Below are 14653 nucleotides of genomic sequence, written 5' to 3'. Positions count from 1 at the left end.
CTCAGTGTGGAGGAATAATGAGTTTGTTCACACTCAAAGCAGATTACCACGGGGAGGTGAGGCCGCGGCGCCACTTCAAGGGAGCGCCGTTTGTCTCCGGCTTTTCCGAGCATGGCTCAGCGCGCAAACTCCCAAACTCTTTTGGCGAGGAGCTGAAGAGGGGTACTACTCACAAACCGGGAGGGCTTTGATGGAACGCACCTGCATTCTTGCAACTCCCCAGCTGCAAATTGAATTTCAGTGTAAGACCCAACTCAAACACCTAATAATCCCATCTGCCTGCCTCTCAGAAACCAAACAAGGTCACTTTCATCCTGCCTCACTGGGCCTAATATAGCCACCACCACGGTGCCAAACAAACCCCCCCTCTCACAACATTTACAATGGAGCTACATCAGAGAGGACACACAAGCTTGCCTTACTGAACCTTACCAACAGCGAACAATGATGCCATTGAGGGGCCGAGGAAGGAGAGCAGGAAAACAGACTTTTCACCAAGTCTTTTGACTTAATGCTAATGTAAACGCTCACGTTATTGTCACACCGATGAGGCTGAAAAAGGTGAATGCGATACAGCACCATCACTCGTCAATACACTGTCCAAAACTAACACAAGAGAGACAGAATTAAGTCACCCCCCCCAGTCTTGATCAATAAATTCTTCATTTATCTCACCTGAATGTGAGCATACATTGTAATTAACGCGCATTAAAGCGTTTTCCGTGCATTCGGTTTCTCCTTACCTGCTACATTGAGTCTAGCCGTGCGGCTGATGATCGTGCCCAGGCTGTCGATGGTGGCCACGCACTGGTAGATACCTTCATCGGGTTTGTTATGTTTGGAGTGCATCACCGAGTTGATGAGCAGCGAGCCGTCGGGCAGGACCTGCCTGCGATCGTCCGACGCCAGACTCAGGAAGGCGCCATCTTTCTTCCAGCGCACCTTGGCAGGGATGTCGCTGTTAACGGAGCAGTTGAGCAGCGCTGGGGATCCCCTCACCGCCAACGTGTCTGAGGGCTCCACGGAGAACCAGAATGGGTCGAAGTGCCTCACGGCAGGGCCTGCAGGAAAAGAGCGGACACATTATACCCCCATACTGTTTAACCATTGTTTGTCGACAATGTTGCTTACGGAAAATCAAACATATTCAGTTATAAAAAAATAAAAGCAATTCTAAAATGACTTATAATATTTATATGATAAAAATAGGGATACCAACTAGGGCTGGCCCAAATATCGTTTAACAGGCTTTGAATGCTTGCTGGAATTTAAGAATGAGTACCAAAACACCTTTAAAAACAATATTTACATTTTTAACCATAATGTTATGTATGCTTATATTATTGCAGATCAAAATATATCCAGCAGGCGGCAACCTAAAGCTAAGCTGCCAGCGCGCTAAATGTTGCTATGACTGAATCAATGATTTTAGCCCTCTCGTTTAAACAAAGCTTATGTGAGCCACTTCTATCACTTCTATAGCATTTATGAGTCACGGTTTAAAATGTTAAGGGTACCTATTTTGATTTTAGTTCGTTGTTGTTCATTTTAGCTCATTTTCATTTGTTATTTTTAGTTAATTTGTTTTTTTAGCATAAAAATGGAGCAACAAGGGTGACACATGGGCACAGCTGAGCTTAGTCATAGCCAGGTTTCAACCAGAGAGTGGAGAAGAGGATTGAGGAGCTTCGGAGGTATGAGCTTGGCTTAATGTAACAAGGACCAATCAGTGACTTCAATCAGTGGGGACTCGATCATACTGAAATGAGCTGAGGTGTCAGCATGGTACCTGGATAAGGATCAATATACTTACGTATTTGAGCTGATTCATCCAACCTGTTGTGCCTACATGGCAAACCAGCCTTATACTGCAACTTTTGCATTGAGCATTTTTCTTATGGCCCAATAACGGACAGAGCTTCCATGTGTGATTTTTATACTCTAAGTGGTCATTTGGAAAGCGCTGTGGTGATGTGGATGCATCATAAACTGATGATGAATTCAACTAAGCCAGCTAAAATGTATTATTTTTAACATTTCCCACATATATTAGCAACAACCATTTTATTAGGATAAGCCGAAGCTTACAAATACTAAACTAAGAACCGAATATCAACAAAACAATTTAGTACACAAATTATCTGGGGCAGCCTCAATTCCGACAGGTTGCAAAACACTACAGCAAGCATTAGGAGCAATATGGCTTCTACTGTTCTGTTGCACAGACAGAGCTTTGAATGATGCTGATGTTGTGATGGGGTAAAGTGAGAGGAAACAGAAGGCAGCATAATGGTCTGACGAGTCAATTACTCAAATAACACTCAATAGATGAATCGATTGAAATAATCAGTCATTAGATGCAGCCCCGCCCCACACTGAGAACCCCTTCCCAGAAAGCACTCTGCTTATATTTCTGACATTCCATCTTTCTTCTGTTATTGTACAGCAAGTGTCTCTTCCCGCTAGTTGTTTTATGCACTGACGGGTCATAAAACAGTGAAAAGAGAAGAATGTTTCATACAATACAGCGAGGAAATGAACGCAGGCTGGGTTTGAAGTCTACACACTGCTCTCAGGGCAGGGTGTGGTACAGGACAGTGGGGCTTTAGCCAAAACGCTGCCAGTGGTGCACAACAGCTCCTCCCCATCATCTGTGCTTATTGTCTTCCACACGCAAAGGCTAACACAATACCAAGAAACATTCCAAGGCTGTTACACCAAAAACGGAAACACAAATAATAAAAAAAGGGGGAAGAGCTCATTTTGAAGGCATTTACTCATAAAAACCCAAATTAGCAGCGCAGCCAGTGGACATTGGTACACATTTGAATATTTTTGTTTCCTTATTCACTTATTGAAATTGGAGGTTAGTCACAAAATTAATGCAAGAAGAAGTCAAAGGAAACGCAATTACTCTGTCCTCATAAATTATTCAAATCTTGGCCCCAAGAGTCTTCAAGAAATTGTTTAAATAAATAACTGAAATTATCTGAACTATGGGGATGGAACAAAAATAATGAGGTTCTGAAGGTCTTTTTTTTATTAATGCACCAAATAATAAGCCCAATGCTAAATATAACCATCGAGCAGCTCAGCCAGTCTCAATACAGTCACAGGCAAAGCTACAAATGGGCCTCTATGACCGTGGCCAGCTCCAGAACTCACAGTACCACCATTTTAATTGGGGGGTGGGGGCGGGGTGGGGGCGTTGTTTGGTGTCGTCTCTGTCCTCCAAATCTGGCATCACTCTGCAACCTTGGCTAATGAGGCTGCCCCGGATTCTTCTCAGGTCACACTGTATCCCTCTATTCAGCCTCGCACAGTACAGTCACCAAACTCTGGCTTTTAGCATCGGGGCTGTTACCGCTATGGGGAGGCATACTTCCCCTCCCTCGCATGCTCAGATTGGCCTGTAATGGACTGCGTGGGACGTTTCGCAGAGGTGGAGGCAGTAATTGTGGTCAGGCGTCTGCGCTGTGAGCTTTACGCTATCGCCGCTATCTGCTGACTCTTCTGATTACTTCTCCGACTGCACAGCAGCGCCGCTGAGAGCTATACAACGGTTGCTTTTGTTGGCCAGGCGGTTCTGGTGCTAAAGAAGATAATGGCACTGCCTGGCAAATGTTAAAAAAGGATCTCTTTGCATTGCTGCGAGGCAAGAAGTAGTTCCAGCATAAACACATCTGGACCAAATTAAGGCCAGGAAGATGGATGCTGCTACGTGTTGACGCGAAGCATCAACAGTCAGCTGACACGAGGCATTCATCATACGGCTTTCCCTGAGTGTTTCAACGAAGGCATTATGTTCGAATGAGGTTCTGGGAGAGCAAGTGAAGAAGATAAACAGGTTACTGTGGGGAATCGTCCTCTCCGAAAATCAAACGATGCAGCGAGATCGCAGCGGGGGCTGAAGCGTCGGGCCTCTTCCATGTATGTTGCACATAGGAAGGCGGGCAGGCAGATGGTGAGGCCTGTCCTCTGGTAGTGAGAAGGGAATTCCACCCTCCTGCAGGCCATCAGCAGAACTGCACAGTTAATCATTAGCATCTTTAGCGGTTCCGCACCTCTCGGGGAGGCTGGCAGCGTGGCTCTCAAAGCTCCCTGCTAGCCGTCAGCCAAAATGGAAGACCATCTGCCTGCTGTAGATTCTACATCCCTCTGCCCCACAGCGGAACGGGAGCAGGAGAGCTGCCGTCTCCTTTTTCTCGACGTTTTCCGTAAGTTGGTAACTCCCTGAAGAGTAAAACGGCACGAGGAATCTGTTTAGATTCACAAAAGACCTCAAGCACAGCCAACTCAATCGATCTGATCAGTTATGCCTATCAGCAGAGGGGCATTCTCAAACTAGGGCTTTCAAACTAATAGGATGGGTCCCAAACATATTAAACGACTTTTAGATTTGATGTTTCTTGTTCTGGCACATTCTCACCATATGTAAACCTTTGAGCTCAAGCAGTTGACAGCAGTGGTGAAGGAGTTTGCACTGAACAGAAGTTCGTTTTCTTTCTTTTGTGCTGCTCAAAGTCGCGAGAGGCCACAAGGCCCCAAGGAATTTCTTCAAGTGAATGTAAATATTTATTTACGGCACAAGATATGAGCTGTGAGCGCTTTCTCCCCTTAGACAGAGGCCGACTTAAAAAGCCTCTGTGCTCATTAACATTTAATGGACACAAAGCCAAGAAGGAAACTGTATAACAAATGCCTGAGATCCAGATGCAGCATTAAAAACCAGGAGCAGGATCCGACGATGTATGGAGTCGGCATCGTTAGAGCCTGCTTAGACTAGAAGGACATTTCCATTCCTCGAGCAAAGCAGTAACTTGGCAAGAGCCAATGCCCTAATAACTAGGAGACAGACAGATGGAAAGGCCACCAGGACACAACCTTGACTTTGCCAGGTTTGCAAGGTTAGTTCATGGACTGGTAACCACAGCAAATCTAGAACACTTGATGCACAATAGCTGAGTAAATCCTTTAGATCTGTGAAGAACACCTTTGTTTTCTAACATTAGCCTTTTCTTTTTCCTTCTCTTTCTCTACACTTTCAGAAAAAAACGTTTAAACAGTCAATATGATGGTACCATGAAAGAGTATGATCTTCAGCATCTTTGCTTAAGTAGCAAAGCTGTATCATAATTTGGTTGCTTTTTTTTCAATCCAAGCTATTAAGTTTACTTTTTTTATTTTAAAGAGAATAAAATAAAATAAAAAATGTGCAAAAATGCATCTTTCCACTGGAAAAGGTCAAAATAGTGCACCCTTAATGGTCATTACTCCAGTGGAAAGGTGTACAGTTTTGTACCGGTCCTTATCTTAACTTTAAATGGGGCCTTAAGATATTACTGTGCCTTTAACTACGTTCACAATACAAGCCTCATTGCTCAAATCCGATTTTCTGCTCAAATCCAATCTCTCTGACACGATGGTTCACCCTCGTTCAAGTTAGTGGTTCAAATCTGTCACTAATGTGAACGAACCGGCATCCTGAAATGACCCGCATGGCACATCCTACTCAGTAACGTCACGTGAATGAATCACGAGCATCATGAACAGCGAACAGACTAACGGTCAGAACGAGCTTCGCTGAGAAGGTAATAAACTCTGATCAGCTCTCAGCTTCATTATCAGAGCGAGACGAAGGTGAAAAAGGTGAGATGTGTTGCTTTTCCACTGTTTACAGGCTTTAAGTTCTGTTCGGCGCTGCTGCCATGGTAACGCTGAATGATGGTGGGGAAAAAAAAAAAAACAGTTCCGATCTCAGCGTCACATTAAGGTCGCATGGCCACGAATCAGATACGTATCCGATCTAGGACCACATATGAAAGTGGCTCAGGTCTGATTTAAAAAGATCAGATTTGTGTGTCCACACAGCTCTGAAAACATCAGATCTGAGTCACATTAAGGCAAAGAAATCGGATTTGTGCCACTTCAACCTGATAACAAAAATGTAGAGTCTAGATATGAAAATTAGGCCACCACTGTCTGTCCAGCACATCTTAAAACTGGCAACCAACAGCTCACAACAACAAACAGGACTATTTCATAAAACTGTCGTAGTTTGCCCTCTATAATCACTGTACTCCTCTAAAAGCCCTAAAAACACAGTGTCTGATAACGCTAACTACAAGCCAATGAGCCGCGCTCTGCCAGGATGCCTTTTTCGGCTAATTCAGCTCCAAAGCAGAACCGGTTCCACCACGAGGGGGTCATCGGTGTCAGACAGCACATTACAGGCAAGAGTCTAATCTACTCTACCTTTCATTCTGCCCAGGGTCTGACTTCAAAAAGTGCCACTGCCTCAGCGCGGGGCAGCAGGGAGAAAATGAAGTTGTCTGCTTGATAAGTAGGAGCCTTTACCTGCTGTACCAAGTCCTGTGAAATCCATTTTATTCCACGGCCAAACAATGTGTTGGAAGCACAGCTCAAGGCAGATGATGAGAAAATGTGTTTGCACTGAGCTTCAATCAGCAGCTTCCTCAAGCATTCACTTTCTCCCAGGGCAGGTTAAACAGTTTTACGGCATCATGTGAATAGAGCGTTCATCATCTGCTGTGATGGACACGTTCTGCTAATGGGCTTCCATGCGCTGACATACAGTACCAGTCAAAAGTCTGGACGTACAGAGTCATACACTCTCAGAAATAAAGGTACTAAACTGTCACTGGGTCAGTACCCCTCATCACTGGGGTGGGACCCTTAGGAGTACATCTCAGTACCTTTAGTCAGGGAACATCATTTACTATAATCCACTGAAATGATATTTTCTAAGCTGTACTGACTCCACACACCCCGTCTCTTCTCCAGGCTTTTATTTTATTGTTCTGTTTTAAAACATTCGGTTATGAAAAGGTACAAATATGAACTTTTCACCAGGAAAAACTGATTTAAGGTTCAAAACTGGACCTTAAAACCACTGTTGTACCTTTGAGGGAACATTTACATTGTTTGTACCTTAATGAACAAAAAAATGTACCTGAACAGAACCTTTATTTCTAACAGTGCAGAAAGGTTTACCTTATTTTCACTATTTTACACATGAAAATAAAAGAGGAGACACTATATCGAATAAAGCAGTCATCAAAACTCTTGTGCTGCAGATTCTTCAAAGCAGCCCCCCTTTGTCCTGACACTGCTTTTCACACTCTTGACGCTCTCTAAAGTAGTGACAGGAGCCACCTTTGGATAAAAATGTCAAAGATTATGAAAAACGAACATTCAGTTAGATTATACCAAAGTTTGACTGGCACCGTCAGTCTCTTCAGGATAAAGAACACTTGAGTCTCCTGCTAAACTAGAACCGAGGGGGAGGCAAGGTGCTGCACGTCACCTAGTCATCTCAAATAGACCTGCTTATGGGGTTTCTGACACTGAATGACCTTCTGCTGTGTATAATTATCACATACACTCTTAAAACATGAAGCGGAGGGTCTTTAAACTTCAGAGGTTCAGAGTAAAAAGCTTCTTTTACATATTAGTAGAGATGCACCAATACTGGAGCTGATGCCAATATACAGTATTTTTCATGTAAATCTGTTAATGCTGATACTTTAAAAATCTACCTGGATTAGCATTACAGAGAAATGTAGCATTAATTGTGTTTATATTAATAATCTGATAACTGCAAAAAATCAGATTTTGTCAGTAATCTGATCAACACATTTACATGCACTTGAGTAATCGGATAATGGGGAAACTGTGGGTCTACATAAGTTAGACAGTAATCAGATTTCTGCTTTGCAACTGGCCAATAAACTCAACGTAACGTAAAACCCGAACTTCATGCCGCAGCTTTTTTTTTTAAACATTGAGCCACTTCAGCTAAAAATATGAACACACATCATCTAGAAGTTGAAGAATATTTAAATCCTTTATTTCGTGTTTGGCTTCAGCATATTCCGTGTTCTGCCGCGTCTCACGGTGACGCTGCTCGCTTATTTCCGGTACCGCCGTCTGTTTTCAGACATGCACAGACTGAGAAATCCGAAAGAAATCAGTAAGAGTTCACATGTACTGAGAAATCTGATTACTGACCTAAAATCCAGCCTCTTTATCAGATTTCTTAATCGGAGTTCTAGATCGACGTATGGTGTTTACATGACCATTTGAACAACTGAATAACAGCAGAAATCCAACTATGATCGGATTATTAGTGCATGTAAACGCAGTGTTTTATCAGACATTTTAGTGCAGTAGCCCATCATCACCTAAACGATCTGCTCTTACAGAATACAAAAAATACTTCAAATATTGGATAAAAATCCAATCAAATCTAAACATCTATCCAGAGACTATTATTTCTTTATTATTTATTGACACTGATATGAATCTACGAAGATATTATCCTGCATCCTTACTTATATGCAACATTGTTATTATATAGCAGCTCCAGGGCAAAACTAAATAAGCAAACAAACTACACCAGTCGTCTTTTCCTGATCGACTACATTCAGTCTTTTTTTTTTTGGGTACTGCTCGTTATCCACCAATCTGGCACCATTCATTTCTATGTTTACAGTGGAAACAGTCAATGTTAACATCAATCCCCAGAATACAGATACTGAGAAAGAGCTGAGTGTATCTACAAACGCCAAGTCTGGCAAGAAAGGCTCTAGTTGCTTTATAAACAAGATTCATTTCACATTCATGACTGCTGCCCCACCCTTACACGAGCCACAGGAGTGCTCCTCAAACACAAAGACCCCCTGTTCACCGTCTCTTCTCAGCAGGAAGCCACATGCTGAAGTGTGTTGGGCTCCTCTGGCTTCAGCACAAAGAGCAGGCTGTGCCGATCAGGTCCGCAGCCACGAATCCCTACGGACCCGAACCCAGCGGCGGCTATGAAAAGCTGCTTTCCTTATGAATTGAGGGCCAAACACAAGCTCTAATGTAGCTTCTGTTATTTGACCACTGCGTGGAGAAGCTTTTGACCAGTTATTTTCAATTAATAGTGAAAACCCCAAAAACGGGCTGGTGTGCAGAACAATATAAATACAAACTATTCGTCTCAAAAGCCAAAGGAAAGGCTCTGTAATAGAAAAAATAGTGGCTCCATGATCAATCATTGATATTACATTTGCAATTCCACACTTGCCTGTATTCCTCTGTAAGCGTGTGTCTGTCTTTATGCATGAGGAAATAAAAAAGCCCCATGGCTTTGCTTTATTGAGCAACAGAAGCTTCCCAGCTGTTTGACCTTCAGTCAAAAAAATATGCTGGAAGCAGAGAGCGAGAGAGAAAAAATGAAAAAAATGAAAAAATGAAAAAAAAATAAATAAAAATCATAGACATTTCAACACTTTCCGCAATGGAGAACAGGCGTGCGATGGGGGTGTCACAGGTACAGACTTTATTTATAAGATAAACTTCTCCTCATCCCTTCCAGTCAACCCCTCTAGTCTTTATCGTTCCACCCCCCTGAGCGTCAGGGCCTCGTTAGGCAGACTGGAAATGCCTCTCCCTTTCTTGTCGGTCCACCTCCAGCCTGTCTGCTTCTCTCTATGCTTGCCTTCATCATCCAGCATCACTCTCTCCCTCCATCTGTCACTGCCAAGCGCAATGAGGAAGACGTGGTGATCTCCTCAGGAGAGGGGAGGCTCTCGGTGCCTTTAAGAACACAAACCTCAAAGACTAGAAGTCTGATTATGACTCTCCTGTGGAAAAGCCACACTGCAAATACAGCTTATAAAGTGTCTTTTGAATGATACAACAAAGTAATCTAAGCCCACTGACGGCTCCGGCATCAACTGCTAAACTGTATTAGAAAAAAAAAGCCCCAAAACTGTTTCTTGGAAGTTTTATCGCCTTTTTGTTAGGGATGCACCGATCCTGGTATCAGGTATTGGTCCAATACCATGCTCATTTACTTGTACTACTAAAATATTACAGATACAAACAGCTGATACCATGTGACAAGCCTAGTTAGTGTACGCAGTGAATGAGGGGGTTAACTGACCCCATGGTGGGTCACTTTAAACATTCTGCCTTGGGATGTTCCTGTTGGAGACACACAGACTAGCTTATGCTACCAAAATCTGTATATGCCAACTTTACTCTGTTTGACTGAACAGAATAGCGAGGTATAAATTTTAATAGTGATTTTTTTTAAACTGTCTTTGTGAAACAGGCTGTACTGTATCGTGTACATCACTGCCTGCTTTCGGCTTCAGTGCTCAGTGTTAGCATCACTGCTGTGGCTCAGTGGCTCAGTGCGCCTGTTTGGTTGCGCAGTGTGTCATTGTGAATGAAACAGCTTTCTTTGAAATTTCCCGTACAGCTGGATTTCATGTAGCAAAAAAAAAAAAAAACAGGGCAACTTGTAACATAGTACATCATAAGTATGAGCAAAACTGGTGCACTTTACAGTCTCATACAGCATTTTACTGAATTTTGACTGACTTATGATGCAGCATAACAAATACCCAAACAATGATTTCAGTATCGCCACATGGAATAGTTACGAGTATACATCCCAGATGTGAAGTACACGTCCCAAATTTACATTTCGGAATTATATTCGACTAATATTCCACATCGACAGTTGGAGCCTCCTTCTGTTCCATTTGTTTCAATGTCAAAAAATGATGGAAACGAGCCAAAAACATAAAGGATAGTTTTCTTTCCGCAAAACAAGTCTGCACACATAATATCTTCTCTTCAAACTGAACTCAGTAAGTTATCTCCTGTTCTACTTGGACTCAGCTGTGGTGCTGAGCGAACGTTTAGAATCCACAGAATGCCTCGTCTTTTTTTCAGCGAGCTACGATATAGAAATAAAGAACAAAACGTAAAAGCCTGGAAGAAAAATGACCTACATTCTCTAAACTGACATTGAGTTCATCAAGCCTGCTTAAATGAGGGCAAGGCCTTTCAGTGTAGGTCTCTGTGATGGTTTTAAATGCTGACCCCTTCTCAAGTCAGAGGGGGCCGTGGCACTGAGATAATGCAGGGGTGGGAACGTTAGCCATTTTTAAAGGTCACTGTCACTGCGGAAGAAAAGAAAGGGACGGAGTGGAACATCTCCTTTGTCGTCTTCGGCACTCCTCTCGCCTTTCTTTTGTGTTCCGAGGGCCTCCCTCGCCCACTCCAACTTCCGAAGCCGCAGCCAGGAACAATGCTGGCTCCCCCCGCCCGCGTCCCCGGCCCGCCACAGCTCGTCACGCTGGCGGTCTGGATGTTCTGATAGCTCCTTTGCCCTTGCAGCAAGGGGCCAAGGTGCAAAGTCTGTACAAAATGATTGGTAGGCCGCCATGCCAGGTTTATTGGCTTGGCACGCGCTCAATTGGCAGATTACGGAGGAAAGGATCCAATTTTCTCAGCTTAAAACACCTCAAGCTACCCTCCCTTCTCTTGGCAGCGCAGTCACTTCCAAGACTAACCTAAGTACACCACCTTCAAGCCAACTCTGTCCCCCTGCCACAGTACTTATCGGACGTTAAGTGAAATTAGCTCTGACTCTGATTAGCAAAGTAAACGTAGGCCAAAACCTGAGGGCTGAAAGGCGATCCATCACAATAACAGCACGTATGTCTGAAATAAAACATCCAAGCGACTATTTTCAACACGAGTGAACCATCCTTTCAATTTCCTGTTTAGCACAACATCTGCTCGGAGTTAGCGTTTGTAGGTGGTTTGGCATCAATGTTGTACCGAGGCTTTTGAGCAAAATGTGCACATTTGCCTCATCGAGGAGCCCGGGGAGGCACTTTAGTTAGACAATTTCCTTCAAAATGGGATTTTAAAATCCTCCATGAGAAACAAGCTGCACGCCTCAGGTAAAGAGAAATGAAAAAGCTATTTCTCTTCAGCGACTCCGGTGCCAACCAAACTGAATTCCACACCATCTGCAGATTAGGAAAACAGTTTTCCAAGAGAGACGCAGTTTGGACACATTCCTCAGTTTTATACTACACTTACATACTCCAGGTGTCAAGCAGCCAACGTTTCTCTCAAACCCTCCAACCTGCTGCAGACATCTGTCTCAACCTGAATGACTCCGAAACCCTTTGAGTTGAGTGAACAAACTTCAAACTCCAAGTTGAACTACACAACATACGAAATGAGGCACTGTGTTTCATACAGCGCTCTGACATCCCAGCCCTCATATACACTACATCTGCAGAGTCAGCCATATTTGCCCTCCCATTAGATTACAGCGTACAGATCAATGGTCAGCGGGTATTTCTTTCTACACATTGTTTTGTTGTGGTTGTCCTCGCATGGTAGCCAGTCAGAGGATTAATGCACCACCCAGCAGATCTCATCAAAGCAGGAATTTGTCCTCCCCACACCGCTGTGCTTTTCTGCTATGGAAACACGACAGCCGACATAGCGCTCGCATGTTCAAACACACAATCACAGGGTTTTCTTCACGATTGGGGCTGAAACACTACAAACGCTTTTCAAGGGAAATGATGACGAGGCTGGAGACACTTGAGACACATCAAGAGAGTGATGTGGTTCTGTACAGCTAGACAGCAACACTCCTCACCTATAGGAGCTTAAAATAAACGCCTACTCAGTATCGAGAACATTTTAAAGACCTTTACGTACAGAAAATAGAGGCTTCCGGCGACTTTACTAAGTTGTTTAAGTGGTTGGCTGTTCAGATTCGTTCAAATTGCTTTGTCCTGTATATTTTCTGGCATCTTTTTGACCAAATTTTGACCAAAAAAAGACTAAACAGGACGACAATAAAGGGTCAAAATCTAACACTTTACCAACCTTTTGGAGGATAATAAAAACAAGAAACAATGATTACAAACAGCAGATCAACAGTGGGGAAACGTCGGCCGTGTGGAAGAACTTTCAGGTTTATTAGACAAACAATTTATAAGTGCTCAATTTGTAATAAGCATAAAGAGGGTGTACAATGCTAAAGAGCCCCTCCATTACAGATTTACTACTAGGGCTGAACGATTTTGGCAAAATATATAATTGTGATTTTTCTCATCAACATTGCGATTATGATTTAAACTGTTATTATCTCTAACTGAGGTATAAATTGAGGTAAGGGCTTTTTTTTGGCTAAGAAGGCCTCCGCATACTTTCTGTGGCTTGAGGCTTGAACTGTTAACGCAGTGCGCCAGCCTACCAGTTATTCATGGTTGTGATGTCACAGCAGTTCACAAGCTCCATGTTATTAAATTTCACTACTTAAAACTTGCATCGTATGAGCATTGCTGATATTGATAATAGACTGTTAGACTATACTATAAATTGCAGGTCTTGTGATTTAAAAATGGCATCCTCTCAAATTGTGATTTCAATATAAAAACGATTGATCTTTCATTAATCTGTTTGATATTGCTTAAAGGTTTCTGCTCAATTTGCAGAATACAGCAAAACAAAACAACAGAAGCAGTAAGGAAAGTTCCTGCGAGCATGTCGACACCGTCTGTAGCCTCAGGTCTTAAAATGATCATTCTAAATGTAATAAATAAAAAAATTCACATACAGCAGAGCCGAAGTTTAAGCATAGTTTTTTCCTTAAAAAAGAGTTATTGCCTTGAATGATCAATCTTTCTCGGTTGTCAATGGACATTGGATTTCATAGACACTGTACTGTCTACATCCTGTAATAATTTTATTTAAAATAAGTTTATTTTCAGATTTTTTTTAATTGTTTTTATTTACTGTCAGCTCTGTTTTGTCCTGTTGAACACAGATTTGATCAATAATACAAATACATTTATTGAAGTACCTTGTGTGGGAAGTACTGTATTAAATTACTTTTTTTTTAGAATGTTTATTCAGCATCTTTAAAAAATTATCAAATAAATGTAAAAATCCTCTTTAGGTTTGTTTTTCGGTTTCGGTTTTCAGCCCAGCGTGTCTTGAATTTCAGTTTTGTTTTTGGCCAGAAGCTTTTCAGTGCATCACTAATATTTTCATTATTTTTTTCAGTATAAAATGTGAAAGAAAAATGTCTTTAATATGTATTTTCAGGTGTATTTTTGAAACTTTATTTCAAAAGTATTTTTATACATATTTGCAAATTACTGTCACTGAAACACTAAAACCTCGGCTTAACTTGCATTAATGAAATTTTTCCGCTGAACTGGAACATCTAGATCACTTCATAACAGTGAAACGTAGCAACAGTCAAAAATGCAAAGATATGCACAGCCACCATTTTTAGGCTTCCACTCAAAAGGATTAGCTACTTGGACTGATATCACATACTTAACTCTGGACCCCAATCAGAAAGAAACTGAAATCATCCTCCACGAAGAAAGAAACGATATAAATACAACGGCGATTCAGATACAAACCCCAGTGGAGCACAAAAAAGGAGCCACAACCCAATAACAGCAGGCGGAGATGAGGGAAGGGTGGGGCTGAGGAAAAGCCACACGGACCAGTGAACGAAAATAAGAAGCAATGATGTTAGATGTTACAGAGTCAACCTGCTGCCTCAACCAGATAGCAAATCCCAGGAGCCCTCAGGTAATTTCTCCGCCGCCTCACTTGCCGCTGCACCTCTTCACCTCCGCTGGACACAGTAATTAACCACACTGATTGGAACTCAATCTCTCTCAGTCATCAAAGCAAGCCAGGCAAGCTCCGGGAGTCGTCTGCACAGGCAAGTCCCGAAAACCGCAGCCGACAAAGGCAAGTCCCGAAAACCGCCGCCGACAAAGAGAGCAGAGCCTTC

At 42.6% G+C, this 14653-nt stretch overlaps 1 protein-coding gene across 6 annotated transcripts in view; it reads right to left on the bottom strand.

The window, feature by feature from the left end:
* The window catches only part of neo1a (neogenin 1a), a 234938-nt gene that overhangs the window by 153903 nt on the left and 66382 nt on the right, over positions 1 to 14653 (bottom strand). For all 6 annotated transcript variants that reach the window (XM_036587065.1, XM_036587061.1, XM_036587062.1 and 3 more), the window contains exon 2: positions 744 to 1061. In XM_036587065.1, the coding sequence (XP_036442958.1) occupies positions 744 to 1061 (318 nt within the window). The remainder of the gene's footprint in view (positions 1 to 743; positions 1062 to 14653) is intronic.

The sequence above is a fragment of the Colossoma macropomum genome, unplaced genomic scaffold, assembly GCF_904425465.1.
Source record: "Colossoma macropomum unplaced genomic scaffold, Colossoma_macropomum, whole genome shotgun sequence".
Classification (NCBI taxonomy): Eukaryota; Metazoa; Chordata; class Actinopteri; order Characiformes; family Serrasalmidae; genus Colossoma; species Colossoma macropomum.
The sequence above is the reverse complement of the archived record's forward strand: the minus strand, read 5'-3'. Positions and strand labels throughout refer to the sequence as shown.